This window comes from Triturus cristatus, chromosome 7 (genome assembly GCF_964204655.1).
Source record: "Triturus cristatus chromosome 7, aTriCri1.1, whole genome shotgun sequence".
In the NCBI taxonomy this organism is placed as follows: Eukaryota; Metazoa; Chordata; class Amphibia; order Caudata; family Salamandridae; genus Triturus; species Triturus cristatus.
The window spans coordinates 98,476,921-98,494,668 of NC_140590.1; the positions used below are offsets into that span (position 1 = coordinate 98,476,921).

At 43.2% G+C, this 17,748-nt stretch overlaps 1 protein-coding gene across 4 annotated transcripts in view; it reads right to left on the minus strand.

The window, feature by feature from the left end:
- Window positions 1-13,401: 13,401 nt before the first annotated feature.
- Window positions 13,402-17,748, minus strand: part of LOC146808914 (ly6/PLAUR domain-containing protein 3-like) — a 226,386-nt gene continuing 222,039 nt past the window's right edge. For all 4 annotated transcript variants that reach the window (XM_085615720.1, XM_085615717.1, XM_085615721.1 and 1 more), the window contains one exon: window positions 13,402-13,798. In XM_085615720.1, the coding sequence (XP_085471846.1) occupies window positions 13,563-13,798 (236 nt within the window). In that variant the 3' untranslated portion in view covers window positions 13,402-13,562. The remainder of the gene's footprint in view (window positions 13,799-17,748) is intronic.

The window sequence follows — 17,748 nt, forward strand, 5'->3', positions numbered from 1 at the left end:
TTGTCACCCGTGTCAAGGATCATGCAGGAGTCACCTATGGAGGCGATGAGTATTGTGGTGAGGCCTTTATCCAGGCTAGTTGTTGCTGAGGTGGTCTGTGAGGTGTCGGAGGAATAGTTTCTCTAGGCATTTAGGATGTGTGTTAGTTCTTCTCTGATCAGTAGGGGTCCTTTGGTGAAGGCGTGGTGAGGTAAGGGTCAGATGGAGTCCCTCAATGAATGGTCTTTGGTGACGGCAAACCTTGAGGTTAGGGTTTGTTTATTGGATGTGATCGGAAGTTGAGCTGCAAAGGTAACGGGGTCTGGCTGAGTCTGAAGCTGCTGTACATGGATGTGATTTTGTTGCGAAAGAAGTTCAAGAATTTGTTACAAAGGTCTTGTGAGGGGTGATGTTGCTGAAGGTGGCACTAGGCACAGTGAATTATTTAATGATGGCCAAGATTTCCTTGCTGCTGTTACTGTTGGTGTCAATGTGATTTGCAAGAGCTGTGTGCATGGTATTCTGTATCAGCTGGTGGTAGTGTCTTAGTGCCGATTTGAAGATGGCTTTATCTACAGTGTCTAGGCTTGTTCTCCATATGCTTTCCAGTTGCTTGCAGTGGTGTTTTATCAGTTCCTCTGTATACTGCTGGCCTGTGGTCAGTCTTTTGTCTTTAGGTTGCGCTTGGATGGAGCCATGGTGGTGGTGCATGCAGTGGTCCATCTGTTGAGGTTTTTGATGACTTTCAATAAGTCACTGGTGTGCTCTGGCCAAGGCTCGGAGAGGTTGGAAGCCTAATCCTCTACTGATTAGTTTTCCAGCTTTAGCGGGTGGTCCCAGTGGTGGTAGGTCTGTGATGGTGCAGGATGGATATAGTGAAGCTGACAAAGGCGTGGTCAGTACAGGTCATTGTTGCTGGCTTCTTAAATGCAAAGTTGCTGATTGAGGAGAAAATTGGGTCTAGTAGGTATGGGTGGTTTCAGTAATATGTTGGTTTACAACAAGGTTTCCTAGGTTATCTAGATGTGCCGCAGAGTTTGGGTCATGCAAGTCTTCTAGATGAAACTTAATGTCTCCAAAGAGGATGAAGGTGCTGGCTTTGATGATGAGGGATGAGACGAAGTTTGTGATGTTGCTGGTGAACATGGTGTGGAGTCTTGTCAGTCTGTATACAAGGCGCCCACCCAGGGAGAAGTTTGTTGTGATGTGTTTATGGAACTTGAGGTGTTCCATGTAGCAGTTGAGGGTGTCCATGTAGGTGGTGCAGCTATTGGTATCTTTGAATATGATGGGGATTCCACCTCCTTGTGCTGATGGTCTTGCCTAATGATCATGTATCCGTCAGGGATGGCTTAGCAATGTCCAGTGCAGAAGTTGGGTTTAGTGGGAAACAACAGGTCCCTAGTGTGGTTGTGCAGTAGGTCCCATATCTCCATGATATGTTTGGGAGGTGTGGAGGAGCATGCATGCAAGTGTGCTGTGTTATTTGTGGGGTGTTTGGCCTTTGTTAGCGTCAGTGGGTGGCTGGTTTCTGCAAGTGTGAGTGAGTGGCATGCTGGGTGAGGTTGGTGTTGGATTAGAGGATGTTGGAGTTGGAAAGCATTAAAAGGGAGGTGCATGTGAATGCTCCTCCTGTGTTGTGTGGTGTGGCAGCAATTCAGAGATGCGGTGGCCGAGGTTAACAGCATCAAGGGGGAGATCCAGGCTTGCTGGCATTGGGTGTAGTCCAGGTGCTCATGGACATACTTTCGGCACACCAGCAGCGCAACCGATTTGTGTCCATGTTGCAGCCAGAATTAAATTGCCCAGGGAAGAGTGGAGGGCACCGTGGGTGGGAAACCAGTTGCGTCCCTTCCTGTGCAGATGGGAAATAGGAAAGTCCTCTTTCTTGGCTTCTACTTTTAAAGACGGTTTTGGTGATATACCCGTGATGTCACTTCCTGTGCAGATGGGAAATCCAGTGATGTCGCTTCCTGTGAAAATGAATGATAGGAAATTCAATGATGTCATTTCCTGTGCAGAAGGGAAGTGGGAAATGAAGTCCTCTTGCTCAGCTTCTTCTTTTAAAGACAGTTTTGGTAGGAAACCAGTGATGTCACTTCCCATGTATGATGATGGGAAATCTAGTACTGAGTACCTGTCAAATAGGCAATGGCAAATAAAGTCCTCTTGCTTGGATTATTCATTTATGTCACTTCCTGTAACTCTATATACCATTCTGTACATATATCCCGTGGGTGTCTATTCAGATTCTCCAGGGCAAAGTTCATTTACTTTCCTGGGGGGTTCTGAAGAATTTTCTAGAGTTGCTGGGTTCAGTTTGTGACTACCTGGCACCAAGGATGCCGTTAATGTGCCAACCCAACACAGAAAAGCAGGTAGACAACAAGCCATACAAAACATACTGAGTAATATTTACATAAGATGAATTTCAGACAACATTCGGCACACATTACAAGGACAACTAGCTGGAAGTCCAGATCCTCTTTCATAAATGATAACACTCTCAAGGATCACTGGAAAATGGAATACATATTTCAAAATATTTATTTTAAAACAAAAACTCTAATCTAGTGCACACAATATGAGTTGTGACCACAAGAAAGAAAAATTAAGGCAGCCAGGCAGCTTATGAGTAGTGTGACCAGTAAAAATACTCTAGGATTTTTGCTAGGTATTCTGTAGCACCAGCACACTAGAATCACTTAAGAAAATAAATGCCAATTCGGAGTTTCAAAGACATTTACAACCACAAACCTGATTCCAGAATAATGAATTCCTTTTTCAGCTCACAAAGGCAACAGTGTGTAGATGATAAGAACAGACAGCAGTGCGACCAGCGGAGACAACCAGTGAAAGGCCTAGTCCCTCCAAGCTTCAGTTAAGGTGGGCGTGCGACTGGGTCTGTCCTTCTGTCACCTGTTCTGAAGCTTCTCTCTTACTTTCAGAAATCTATGTGCAGATTTTAAAAATGTATTCAGAAGTTTTTTGATACCTTTCTGGATAAACATTTAACAATAAATGGCGTAAAGCCCTTGGACTTATTTTTGGTCCGTTAGGCAGTATTCTTTTGAAAGGACAACAAAATTTAACAGGTAATTATCAACCTTCCAGAAACTCTATAATTTTATAACAAACATTACACTTCAAATTATCAATTTCAGTGATTTAATACGACAAATGTATTCATGGAAGCTTGACAGTTATATTTGCAGGAAAAGAACAATATGTAAAGAATGTGGACTTGACTTGATCATTCATATTCACTTTTGATTAATCAATAAGTACAGGTAATTTATGGAAGAGGATGTCATGACCTAAAGGTGAAGAAAAACATAATAATTATGACAGGCAGGCTAACTACAGACATGGGCTGCTGCTGGAGTGCGCCCCACGAGTGCAAAAAACTATGGGCCAAATGTACGTAGTTTAGTCTTGGTTTGTGACCCATAGGGATTTGTAAAAATAACAGGGATGGTAGCCTGCTGGGATCAGCAGACCACCGTGTCTGCGATTGCTTTACAATAAAGCAACGCTTTTTTTTTTAATGTAGCCCGTTTTCCTTAAAGGAAAACAGGTGGCATTTCAAAAAGAAAAAGAAGAAGTTTTCAGGGACGACTGCCTACTCTTAGAAATTGTTTCTTACAAACACTCACAAAACATATGTGAATGGCTACCACCTTGAAGTAGATGCTAAAATGAAAATGTTTCGCGACCACATTTCAGTCGCAAAACATTCACACATACCCTGCGATTCGCCATTAGGAAGGGACAAACTAACTAAACACGCTCCTTCCTTATACCGAATCACAACGCCAATTTGCGATTTGGTAACAGGTAACCAAATCACAAACTGGGCCTTTTCTACTGTGAAAAACTGCCTTTTTTTTGTCAACAAACGGTCTGATTCTGTGAATCGGGCTGTTTGCGAACAAAATACAACCTTTGTACTTCTGGCCCAAAATGCTTAAGAGGCTTTCTCCTCTTGACCTTCTCTCTACCAACTTTCAAAACCTAAATGATTCTTACAGTTGGTAGACTTCAGGCACGCCCACCCACCTACCTGATCATTAATACACTCACTCTTCTCAGATAGGACAGCCATGTCCTGCCCATGCAGTCCACAAAGCTTGCCTCCGTTGCTAGGGGAATCCTGCACTTTACTCACTAATGTGGCCTTTTACAGTGAGGTTGCAACAGTAAAGGTACATATGGGAATTGTTCTGTTGGTTGATAGGTATAAATCACGAATCAGATAACAGAGAAACCAGTGGACTTACTAGAACACCGAATTTTGGGGCAGAGGAATCTCACTTGTGAAGGAACAAAATTAAAAAACTCAAAAAACTGGGAAATTATGGAAAAGGGAGTATTAGATATCTGAATCATCTTTTGTAGGTGCAAATGCATTGCTCTTCTTTTCAGTTAAGCATTTATGATCACATCACAAAATCAGATGAAGTTAGATATATGCTTGAATTAAATTTTTATAGACAATGTTCCCTCTACATGTGTGCCTCTGTGTGTGGCAATCAATGATCTCTGTGCACCACAGCCAAAATTATGTGTGCCAGCGACATGCATAAAATCACTCTGCAAGCAGGTGCCATGCATAAGCTATCAATTGCTAAAATGACCGCTTTTGATTCACACTGCCATCTCAGGGCCCGATTCACAAAGGTAAACTTACACGCTTGTGTAAGTTTACGCTTTTTCAGTATTCACAAAACTGCATTTGCATAATAAGTTTATGAGTGCAGAGACTCTGCAGTTGGGGTAGAGAACTCCACACATAAAAATGTAGGTCTGTCCTATCGTTTAAAAAACACGTATGTAGCTTTGTCGATCTGTGAGCTGCTTTCAAGCTTGTGCCCCGAGAATTGCTCTGGAAAGTTCTGCTAGGGATGGGAGCTCCTTTAAATCTGGTAAACCTGGTTGCAAGGTTGCATGAGGGAAACTATGAGCAAGTTAGGCGGGGGAAACAGGGCGAACTAACTGCTAAGATTCCTATCCAGCACGGAGTGCGCCAAGGATGCGTACTCGCACCCACATTATTTTCCCTGTATGTTAATGAAGTAGTTAATGAACTGAGGGAAAGTGCAAACGATTCTACAGTTCTGAATGGCAGGAAAATACTAATCTTGCAGTTCCCACACGAGTCTCTACTTATTTCCAGGAGCCCAATTTGCCTTCAGAAACTATTAGATACATTTTGGGCTGTTTGTGTATCTAGGTGCTTGGAATTAAATGCGGAGAAAACCAAGTATATGGTATTCCGAAAGAGTAAGGGCAGAACAAGAGCAGTGAGAATAGCCAAAAAAACGCTAGAGAGGGTGTTAACCTTTCATTACCCTGGAGTTAGGTTGATTGACATGTTTGATTAGGAACCACACCTAGACAAAAGTTACTTTAACCTATGTCACATTTAAACCCATAATACGATTCCATAGACAGACCCAGACTCGGTCAATAACCCCCACTCTGGAGGTCTATTGGGCGAAAGCTCAAAATGCAGCACTATATGGAGCAAAGATATGGGGCCACGTTCACACGCACAAGTTGGCGGGGTGTGAGAATATATACTTTAAATCCCTCATCTCTGTCATGGTTAGCTCCCCGCTGAACCCATTATTTTTCATTCTTGGGATGAAGACAATTGGGGATGCGGGGCCTCACTAAAACCCTTGATGTACCAGCTGCATTTATGGACCACACTAGACTTAAGCAATTATTGTGATTCTCTGAGGGAAGTCCTAAAAAGGAGTGGTACTAAACAGATTCCTTGGCTACTCAATGTTGCAACTTGGTGTAGATCCCAGGGACGGATTCTGATTAGTCTATGGGATTGTCCAGAGAGGATCAGTAAATATTATTTTGCTAATGTAAAAGCTTAATACTGGGTTTATGTGGCCGATCGGAATGCAACAACTATGACTGAAGGGTGTCCAACCACCGAGTTCCTAAATTTTGAGTCATACCATAAGTTCAAGCCCTTTCTTGATTTGATCTCACCACCTTTAGCTAAAAGTCTCTATGTGAGATTCCGCCTTGGTGGCCCAACTACCATTAAGGTCCCATCAAGACTGATACATCAAACCCTATTGTGTTTAAAGGAAGCAGGGTTTTTCTGGATGTTTATGATAGGTGGCAGACATTTGTGACCTAGACTGTCTATGATGTTTTTATTTTTCGTACTACTGGAGTTGTAATCATGCCCAGGGCAACATGTATGTTGCTATAAGTGATATTTTTATTTTGAATAATTATTTACAACAGGCACAAAGCACTTTAAATAGATTAGAGTAGAATACTTGTATAGCGCAGGGCTGCCTCGGCAATGAGGCGTCTCAGCGCTGAAGCAAGACACAGAGTAGGGAGAAAGAGGGTGTTATTGTTTGTAGTTTGTTAACTGTTTATGGAGGTTTTTATTTATGCCATTTTTATTTGGAAATTGAGTAAGATTATTAATTTAGTAAATGATTGGTATTTATTGATTATGTATACTTTGATGGTTTGGATTAAACCAAATAAAGTTCATGATGATGATGATGAGGTCTGTCCAATTTTTGTTATATGTAGCGTTTCCAGCCCAACTATGAACTATTAAAATGCAGTTTTGTGAATACAGAAAAACTGTAAACATAAACAAACATGTTAGTTTACCTTTGTAATTCAGGCCCTCGGACCCATAAGAAGGCCAACATCTTTACATGTGCTTGGCAGTTACTCTGTCAACCCTAATGGTCGCTAGACTGGTACAGTGGAATGTTTAGGATCCAGCAGGGTAGAAACCATGAGAGAAAGGCTCTACCCACATTACTTCTGTAATTTCAGAAAGTCCCACATTGTGGGAGATTTCTCTGTCCAGAAATCGAAGTTGTGATACACCCCACCCCCTCTTGACATGAATGAGCTGCTATAGCTATAGTCAATTCCTGGCAATGGCCGCGAAGTCCACCTGCAGCAATATATAAGGAGAACTGAGATGTTGAAAGTGGCATGTTAGGACTGCTGACAATCTCACCTAGTCTCTATCATAAAAAAGATAATCAATAACCATGTAGACCCTAAGGACAATGAAACCCGGCTTCTACTAATATGTGATCCGTCAGGAGCAGATTATAAGATGTAAAGGGACATAAATGCAAATTGAGATCCTATGTGTTGCGCATTCACTTTCCTGAATAAGCGCTACTACAAGGTAACTGCGACATGATTGGAGCATACCTTCAAATCCTGTGCACAACACTTAACATACTAGATATAGGCTACAATATAAACTAACATCTTACAAATTATACATCTCTACTAAGTTATCACTCAACCACCACTAAAGCACTTTGGGGGCCTCATAATAGGTATGATGCAGTATGTAAATACTACAGTACTATTTAATACAGCTCATAAGCACTATTCTGTTAAAGTCAAACTCTTTGCTTTATTGGAGGCATTGGTGTGGGCCATTCAATTCTCCCAGTTTGAGGAAATCACTTGACATTAAGGTACATTTCTGAGGACTAAATAGAGGTAGGGTACTCAACATTCATAACTGCCTAGCATAAGGAGACTCAGATTCAAGCAATAAACATGGGTGTTATCCTTAACTAGGAGATAGTGAATGGCTCCACATGCTTTTGAGACATGGATCAACTTTGTCAGCTATTGAGTGATGTTCATTTTGCATTATGATCCAAATGAATTCATAAGTGTCAAAAAAGAACACGCCTGTTACTTAGAATGAAATAGTGTCTTAGACTGTCAGACATCAGTGGTAAACAACATTACACTCAATCACAACACAGGTATGGTAGCTCCAGAAGGAGAAAAGATAGACTTTTCCAAATTTTGAGAATACAAGTCAGAGTCCAAAGTATAGAGCTCACATAATTCCTGTCAGAATATGAGGGAAGACCATTCTTATGGAAGAGGAAGCCACACATACACATACTTGTGTCATGCTTCATCATCGGCAACCCCTCCTCATCCTGGTAGAATAGTACCACCAGGGCGCAGACAACCTCTTGAAGGATCCTGACAGGTGGGATTTCTTAGATAAAAACTACTGGATAAAGACTGGATGCAGATTTATTAAAAATAACTTGAATTTCCCCGGTATATCACGCTTAATAGTGGGGACCTCCGATATTTATAACACTGAATTAAGACAGTAAGTATGAGGACAATGGCTCAAACAGTCTTTCTTAGGCCAACATGTTTCTGCCCTAATTGGTAGCCTTAACAGTTCAGGAGCATTCTTCAGGGCTGTGGATCCCTAACTTGCTCAGGAAGACTTATCACTGAGAGACATAAACTAACAAACAAATAAACCAGGATAGTCCTATCTTGGTGCTGAAATTAATATTAGCCCTAGATTTTAGGGGATACCAACATCCTGGTATGGGAGGAGATCAATGTCCTTTATGGTCACACATACATCAAGAGGCCCATTTTGTGATTACATCGGAGTGGGGCTGCTCCGAGCCAGTTGTACAACAATATTCACAGCAGATTTGTCTAGTAACCACTGACTTTTCCGAACCACTTGTGTTTTCCATCCCGATTGTGGTTTTCTGGGCATGTTAGAATGTGCAGCATTCGTTTGTTTCTGACCATGCTATCAGATTCACCCACACTCTGATTGCCGTCTTACGCTCAAGTTTGAATGTGTGGCATGGTTTTAAGCATTTAAGGTCATGCCATCAGGTTTACCCACACTCTGATTGTGGTTTTAAGGGCAAGATTGAAGATGTGGCATGGTTTAATCCTGACCACCCTTTTTTCCATGTGCTCAATGGCAGTCATCATTTGTACTTAATTCTTTTCTCTAATTTTCATCTATTTTAGGAGTACTTAGAATCAGACTAAAAGCTTAGAGTTAGTGTATGATGAATACTGAAACAAAGACAAATTGAATATTACCCTAAGGAGCTAACAGTACTCTCTTACTTTATCCAACTGTTTGACTTTGGTCAAATCCTAATCTCTGTGTGCAGAGAATAATCACTACTGATTTGTATTTGCTGTGTTGTCTTGGCAATAGGTGTCTGCATCCTCAACTTGTGCTTCCAAAAATGACTCTGTAAACAGATAATAAAATTGCTGCCAGAAAGTAGACTCTAGCTTCTCTTGAATGTGGACAATTTAAGGGTGTGTGGTCGGAAATCTCTGTAAATTACATTTTCCACACAGTGCATTTCTGAACACGTGATCTCTGAATACTCTTTTAAAACAGTGGTAAGGTGCGGTTTTCAAAGCAATAATGTTGCCTCATCATGTTGAATTCTTGTACAACGTACCATAGCCTAAAGTGGCACCGTAAATGCCAAACAAACAAAAAAACGTACTAAATAAATAGAATCCATGACAACCCTTTCTACACTGCTGTTCCTATAACCTAAGTGATTACGAACAACAGGGGCAACCCTAGAACCTGAACCAGGGGCTAAAACATACTGGAATCCAAACAGTGGTTCAAGTACAACTATTCAAAAATCAAAGAACACCAAAAAACAAAGTATATAATTAAACAAGTAGATTTTCTTTGGGGCACACAATACCCATGTACAGAAAGTATATTTTAAGTAGAAAATCTATTTCTTGGATATAAATATATAGAAACAGTAATAATTGGCGCTCATAAAGTTACATAAACAATACCAACAAGTATAAACAATATAATGTGTAATCAAACAGGGAGTGGCTGAGGAAACAATTATATATACACAAAGGTACAGTTCAAAACAAAACATAAAACACATAGCAAAAGAGATATGTCCTCATTAATTAGAGCCACATCTTTGCGTCAACGGTGTTTCAACCCATTAAGGTTTGGAGGGTCATCATCAGGACAGACAGATGTACGAGCGTCCAATAGGCTTCAATAAAATGTCTGTATCAGAGCGACACAGCCTTCTACGTTAGAAGATAAAAGAAGCTCAACAATTTCAAGGCTTCTGTGCCCCAGCCGGAGATCACACAATGACAATATATTCAGGGGATAATGCGTAGAAATGAGAAAAAAAATTGAAAAGATAATTTTGCTCAAAATTACACGCACTTAAGAGTTAGTCCAGTTAAGATTGGGGGGTGGAGGTCATGCTGAATCAAGGAAACTTAGGCGGTGCGCTTATTTTAAATGCTCATTTTCAGCGTATGGCTCTGTCAGCATGCCGTCCAGGTACGGAACCTGTCTGGTTACCAGCTTTTTGGACATAGTTTTACTTGAACCACTGTTTAGATTCCAGTTCCTATAACCGAAACATTGCCTGTTATTAATGTCTGACAATCTGTATTTGTACCTTGCAGTCTGCACTATATCAATAATAATAATAATAATAATAATCCACATTTGTAAAGTGCGAACAATCACCCGTAAGGGTCTCTAGGCGCTGGGGGCCGTCGGGAAGATTAAGCAAGCTATTGCCCAGAGTCACATGGTGCTGGGCTAATCTGCCGCCGGTGCCAGGGATCGAACCGTGATCCCCAGATTCCGGAGGCAGTCGCCCTGGCCACGGCGCCACACCTCTTCCTATCAATGTGCCTTAAAGCTGTAGCTTAGCACCATGCACTGCTATAAAATACCTTAAACAAAAATATTCAAATTCAGCATTTCTTCATCCCGGAGAAGATGAAAGAAGTACTAACCTTAGTTCCGTAACACGCCCTATCATTGATCGAAAAGGAGACAATCTTGCTTGTCACTGTTATACAACTGTGAAACATTTTTATTATACTTGCTTGAGGTCACTAGGGATATTTATGATAGGATGATGCATCTGACAGGCCAATACTGTAAATAAACTAGGGCAACTTCAACTGAATAAAGAGCTCAACAGATGCTAAATGATACAAAAATAAGGAATAGTGACACTACATTTTAGAAAAATACAAAATTATTTATTATTTATGGTAGTAAATCTAAAAAAAGAGAGGTCTAATCATCTAATCATAATTAAATTGTGTGCTGTATGCCGTTTAAGCACTGGACAAAATTACGACTTTGGATTTATTTAACACATTTCTTTATTATTGGTTGTGTTAAATAACCCACCATTCATTACATTTCATCAGGTCAAGCTGACGAAATATAACAGGGGAAAACATATGGTATGTACTGTGCATCATGCGGGTTTTGGTGAGTTAAACACCAAAATCAGCATGTTGTGCCCAAAATACTCCTAATAGGAGTTATTTATCGCACCCAATAAATAATGTACCCCGTGGTATTGCTATTTATTAGGGGTGATAAATAACATCTGAACTCATAATCAGGCCCATAGCTTGTTTTACCTGTGAATGATGTAACCCATCCATAACTTCTGGCCTTATGAAAAGCACTAGCCTATCACCAGGTCCAACAAACTCCCCAACAGCAATGAGTTTGGGCCAAGACACCTCTTGGTCGTTTTAATCACTTAATGAATTCCTTCCCTGCTGGCTTATGAATTCTCTAGGCTGAACCTCATGTTGACACAGCCAGACTCCCCTCAGCGAAGTGTGGTAGGCTAGCACTACCCAATCAGATGTAGAGGTGGATGAGCCACTGAAAGCTTGAGCCAGCCTCATGTTAGAACCTCTTAGACACACAAGCCCAAAACGAAATGAGTTTTAATGGTGGCTTTGGACTGTCAATACACTCTAAACCCATGCACCAAGAATTAAAAACATAACCATATCCTTTTATGTTGAATGGGTAGGAGAACGAGACATTCAATATATGTGTGGATCCAAAAAAGATGGGCCGATTCCAGCTTCCCAGTTTCAATGAGTCTCATTTTTAGGTCTCACCTGAGTCAGCACATGCGCTGTTCCTTGAGAGACATTTTATTTATTTACTTAAAGGGGGCATTGAGCCTGCCTATTGCTTACCATTGGTTGGCGTCATCATTACTCCTTGTTTCTCTTTAGAGAGTGTGTGTAAACTTCACTTTCACTTTGTATGTTTGTCCCTCTTCTGGTGCATGACCAAAGTACTGCTTCCTTTCCCAGAATCGTATCATTACTCATGCTTTCGGAGCTACTTTTTCTTTTAGGTTGAAGCACTCCATCAGAGTGCTTCTGTTTGCAGGCTGTCTCCCTCAAGTACTTAGATCTCTGTTCCCACTCCCTGTTGAGCCTTGCTTCTTCTTGTCTATCCCCATTTTATTGCTTGCCCAATCCCAGCCTCTTGTTTTGTTGCTTTCCCTCACTGTATTGTTGTCCCACCATCCTGTTCCTGTCTGTGTTGTTGCTTGACCCCCTCCCACCTGCCTACATGTTGTTATTTACTCTTCCACTTCACTCTATCATGCTGATTGCCCTCTCCAGCGGCTGCTGTGAACCATGGCAGAAAGTTTAAAAAACAAAACGCTATGACACAGCCAGTGTTTGCTGCATCGTAGTGCTTTTTTTTTTATAGCTTGAGGGAGTACGAGGCATCTGCACCCTCTGTGTTGCGTGCCCTACCTCCCTTTGACGTGCCTCAAAACCCCCCATTGGCTAATTAAAAAGTGCTATGACGCAGCCAGCGATGGCTGGGCCATAGTGTATTTTGGATTTTGTGGGGGAAACTTTGTGCCATATTGCACAGCAGCACTGAGCACCTTCAAATACTGAGTTCAAGATGTGTGCTGTACAAAATGTCAATAGACTTGAACATTTTGGAATCAAAGGCAAGGCCAACCAATGGGTGGCCTCGTTTTTGAGCGACAGATCCTTTCAGTGCATGGAGGCCGGCATCCTGTCAGACACCCTCTCAGCTCCATGGGGAGTACCTCAAGGCTCCTCCCTGAGTCCGACTCTCTTTAATGTATATTTGAGCCCATTAGCCCACATAGTCCAGGAGTATAGACTCTCCATTGTGTCATATGCCGATGACACGCAATTAGTTGTTTCAATGGTCCTTGTTTTGTTTCGACTCTACTTGCTGATTTATTTGCTAGTGGACCTCTACTCTGATGCCATACCTTGCTCCTGCTCGGGGCCATTCGGATATTGAGGCACCTTGTGCAGCAGGAGAAGGCATCCGTTTGTTAGGTTTAGTGTTTACTTGCAGAACGGCGCTTGGAGGCTGGCATTAGGCGCTACGTCAACCATCCACTATTCTCGTTCCATGCTTTGTTCCCTGTCACAAGATATTTAGCATCCCACACCACATTCATAGTAGGGAGTGGGTGAGAGAAGTCAGACTCAAGAAAAAAACACCCCAAGGTGAATGTGAATGAAGCTGTGAGAGCGGCACCCTGATTCCGACATCTTCCCAGCTGGGTTCCTTTATCTTCGATGACACGCGTGCCATACACCAAGAGACCCCTGATACACCTAGCGAAGGCCTTTCCTGTTTCCTGGAGTGGCCTGCGCCCTCGAGAAAAGATTATTTACACTTCAGAGTAGTCTGCGCGCGCACAAACACATAGGTTATTGATAGAGAGACCTACACCTTGCCAAAGCTGTGCTTCTTTATTATGTAAAATTACAGTACAAGCTAATTTAATTACAATGGTATACATAAACCTTACAAATGTGGCTTCCAGTTGAAAGGACTCATCTTCTTGACGAGGATGATGCAATTTTTCGGTTCTGTTCTTTATGCTTTTAGCTACCCTTTATAAACTGATAATGGCCACCAGGGCAGCCACTATGTGCGGGGCAGCGCGCAGGCGACTATTTGTACTTGCTATTGTAGGCACTATGCCAAACGATGGCGTATTACAGAGATTAGTTTCACAGCAAGTGCCGACTTCGTCGATCGTCTCCAAGTCGCTGCCTTCATGGTTATAATCAAGACAAAACGGGGCGCATTGCCTCTTAAAGAAGGTTATGGTGAGGAGGTGTTTGTGACCTGTAAGAATGGAACAAAAAGGAAAGAAGTTTCAATAATGATCTGGGTCAGACACATACATTTTCGACATGCTTCAGTAAAGCACCCTTAGGTTTGGGATGGCAAGCCCCTCCCTTTCCAGAGGGATACTAACACCCTGAGATGTACCAACTACTAGCACCCTAGGATGTACTGACTACTAGCACCCTGAGATGGACCAGCTACTAGTCACCCGAGATGGACCGGCTGCTAGCCCACTGAGATGTACCGACTACTGGCACCCCGAGATGTACTGGCTACTAGCACCCTGAGATGTACCAACTACTAGCCCCCTTAGATGTACTGAATACTAGTCCCATGAGATGCACTGACTACTACCTCCCTGAGATGTACTGGCTACTAGCACCCCAAGATGGACCAGCTACTAGTCACCTGAGATGGACCGGCTGCTAGCCCCCTGAGATGTACCGACTACTAGCACACTGAGATGTACTGGCTACTAGCACCCTGAGATGTACTTCCTACTAGCATCCTAAGATGTACCAACTACTAGTCCCCTTAGATGTACTGAATACTAGCCCCCTGAGATGCACAGACAACTAGCTCCCTGAGATGTACTGGCTACTAGCACCCCAAGATGGACCGGCTACTAGCACCCCGAGATTGACCGGCTACTAGCAACCTGAGATGGACAAGCTACTAGCACCCTGAGATGTACGGGCAACTGGCACCCTGAGATGTACCGGTTATTAGCACAATGAGATGTACCCCCTACTAGCACCCTGAGATATACTGGCTACTAGCACCCTTAGATGTACCGACTACTAGCACCCTTAGATGTACTGACTACTAGCACCCTGAGATGGACCAGCTACTATCACCCTGAGATGTACCGCTACTAGCACCCTGAGGTGTAATGACCACTAGCACCCTTAGATGTACTGACTACTAGCACCCTGAGATGGACCAGCTACTAGTCACCTGAGATGGACCGGCTGCCAGACCCCTGAGATGTACCGACTACTAGCACCCTGTGATGTACCAACTACTAGCCCCCTTAGATGTACTGAATACTAGCCCCCTGAGATGTACCGACTACTAGCTCCCTGAGATGTACTGAATACTAGCCCCCTGAGATGGACCGACTACTAGCCCCCTTAGATGTACTGAATACTAGCCCCCTGAGATGTACCGACTACTAGCTCCCTGAGATGTATTGGCTACTAGCAAGATGGACCAGCTACTAGCACCCCGAGATTGACCGGCTACTAGCAACCTGAGATGGGCAAGCTACTAGCACCCTGAGATGTACCGGCTATTAGCACAATGAGATGTACCCCCTACTAGCACCCGAGATGTACAGTCTACTATCACCCTGGGGTGGACCAGCTACTAGCACCCTGAGATGGAACGGCTACTAGCATCCTGAAACATACCGGCTATTAGCACCCTGAGATGGACTGGCTACTGGCAGCCTGAGATGTCCTTGTTACTAGCACCCTATGATGGACTGGCAAATAGCACCCTAAGAAGGTCTGGTTACTAGTAACCTGGGATGGACTGGCTACTAGCACCCTGACATGGACTAGTAATGGACTAGCTACTAGCACCCTGAGATATACCAGCTACTAGAACCCTGAGATGTACCGGCTACTAGCACCCCGAGATGGACTGGCCACTAGAACCCCTAGATCAACACACAACTGATATTTATTTATTTATTAAGACGTTTTACATAGCGCTGGCCAGACCCGAGGGTATCGGAGCGCTTTACAACAGATTTAAGCAGAAATCACATAAGAAATGCATAGGCCAAAATAAATGTTCAGAGGACCCAGTGTGCTGAGCGTCATTGAGGTGGGGAAGTCCTGAGATAGCCTCCATGAATGCACAGTGTCTTGGGCTCAACCTCATTCTGGGAGGAGGGAACGAGGAGGGGGTTGGGGAAGATGGAAGAGGAAGGCAGAGGAGGAGCATTGTCAAGGGGCTGTAAATATATTATGTCTTTATTTTTAACCCCTTGCGTGCGCATGACGGAACCACGCCGTCATGAGCCACGGGCGGCGTGTGCTCATGACGGCGTGGTTCCGTCATGCTGCGGCCGCTCCGCCCACGCGTCGCTGATTCCCCGCCTGTGCGGGCGAATTAACGAGTGGGCGGAGTCGTGACGGAACCACTCCGTCATGAGCACAGCTCGCCCGTGACTCATGACGGCGTGGTTTCGTCACGAGCATGGCGGCGCCGCGCTCACCCCGCACCCCCCCAGCGCCGCGGCAGAATTCGCGCCGCTGCCAAGAGGTTAAAGTGCCACAGTGGCATCAAGTTGTACATACTTGTAAAGGCAAAAGGGCGAAAACACAGCTATAAAAAGAGAATAGCTGGGTCTGATGACTAAATATGCGGATCTAGGGGCTCAGTGGGCAACCACATTCTCTACAGGTATCTGTGTTTGACTCCATGGTCAGATATTCAAATCCTAGTCGGTCTTTTGAGGTTGATAAAATGATCATCAGTGAGTTGGGAAACAATAAATATCTGAGGACTTTAGTGTATTATTTCACCCTGTAATACACTCATGAAACCCTCTTGGGTCTAGTCAGGCTCATTAGTAAAACCTCTAGCTCAACCTGATTTAGCTCTGGCTTTGAGCAGCAAGGCTTAACTAGTAAAGAGCAGTTAGACGCAAACAGAATAAGAAAGTCACAAGACACGAAAAAAATCTAACTCCAATTTATAAAATTAGCTAATATTTTTATGAATTTATAGAAAACAAAATGTGCACTATCCACCAAAGAGTTCCTGAGATACAGATTTTTAAGTAAAATGCAAATCTCAGCTTTTTAGTCCAAAGCGCAAACAAGCATTGGTAACCGTAAATTTCGAAAACTTTTGAAAAGTTGTGTTTAACTACTTTGGCTTTGTTTGGGTGACCAATTCTGCCAGGGAGACCAAAACATTTTTTGGACAGCTACCTGGTCACAACAGCAGTCTCGAGACCAGTTCCACACTTATAGTGAGGAATTTCTTAAATTTCAATGGATTGATAAGGATACTGGCGATGCAAGATGCTGAAAAATGGTCTGGGTGCTGTGCGGTCAATGAGGGGTCTTCTTTTAGTTATTCCTTAGTCCACGAGTATGGTGGGGTGAATTTACACACTGGAGACAGGCGTCCCTCCAAGTCCTCTTTGATCCAGTAGAAGACTAGCTCGAGTGGTTTCCTTTGGTAAAGGCCAGTGTCTGTCTTTGGTGACCATCCCACACTCTGGCAATTTTCCCAGATCTGACAGACATGGTTGCAACTTCTGAGTGTTGAGGGGCAGTCTAGTTGGCTGCATGTTGGTGGTCAGAGGTGATTCCTTAGAGAAGGCTACTGACTAGCCAACTTCAGCTTTTATGGCCCTGGTGCTGAAACAGAGGGGTCGACTGACTGACCCCTGGAGTTCACCATGACAGTATGGTGCTCTGAAGCAATTTTCCAAAGAGCCTGGCACCACAAGCACAGTTCTATCTTCATTAGCCCTAGAACCAGAATGTCAAACATTCATCCTAGTGCAGAGATCTGGACCGAAATCCATTGTTTCTTTGCTCCCTATGCCATTCCTGTTTAAACCCAGCCGGCTCCCCATGGTGTACAGTCCAGCCCAAACTGCCAAGCCAAGTCATCCCTGGAACAGAAACAAGCATCCTGGGTACAGTTTTGGGGTATCATCCAGCATCAGCCAGGCTAACTAGATTCCAGTGGCATGGAGCGCATGGGACCTACATCTGGGCATACCCGTCCCACTCGGGGTGCAAAAAATGCATAAATAATAATTGATGGACAAAAGGCTTAACAATATCAAACAATCACCCCAGTCCAGAGATCTGGGCCTAAATCCATCTTTTTGTTGCTTACCATGCTATTCCAGTTTAAACCCAGATATATGCAAATAATTTTTTTAACTCTGCTCCCCATGGGAACAGTCCAGC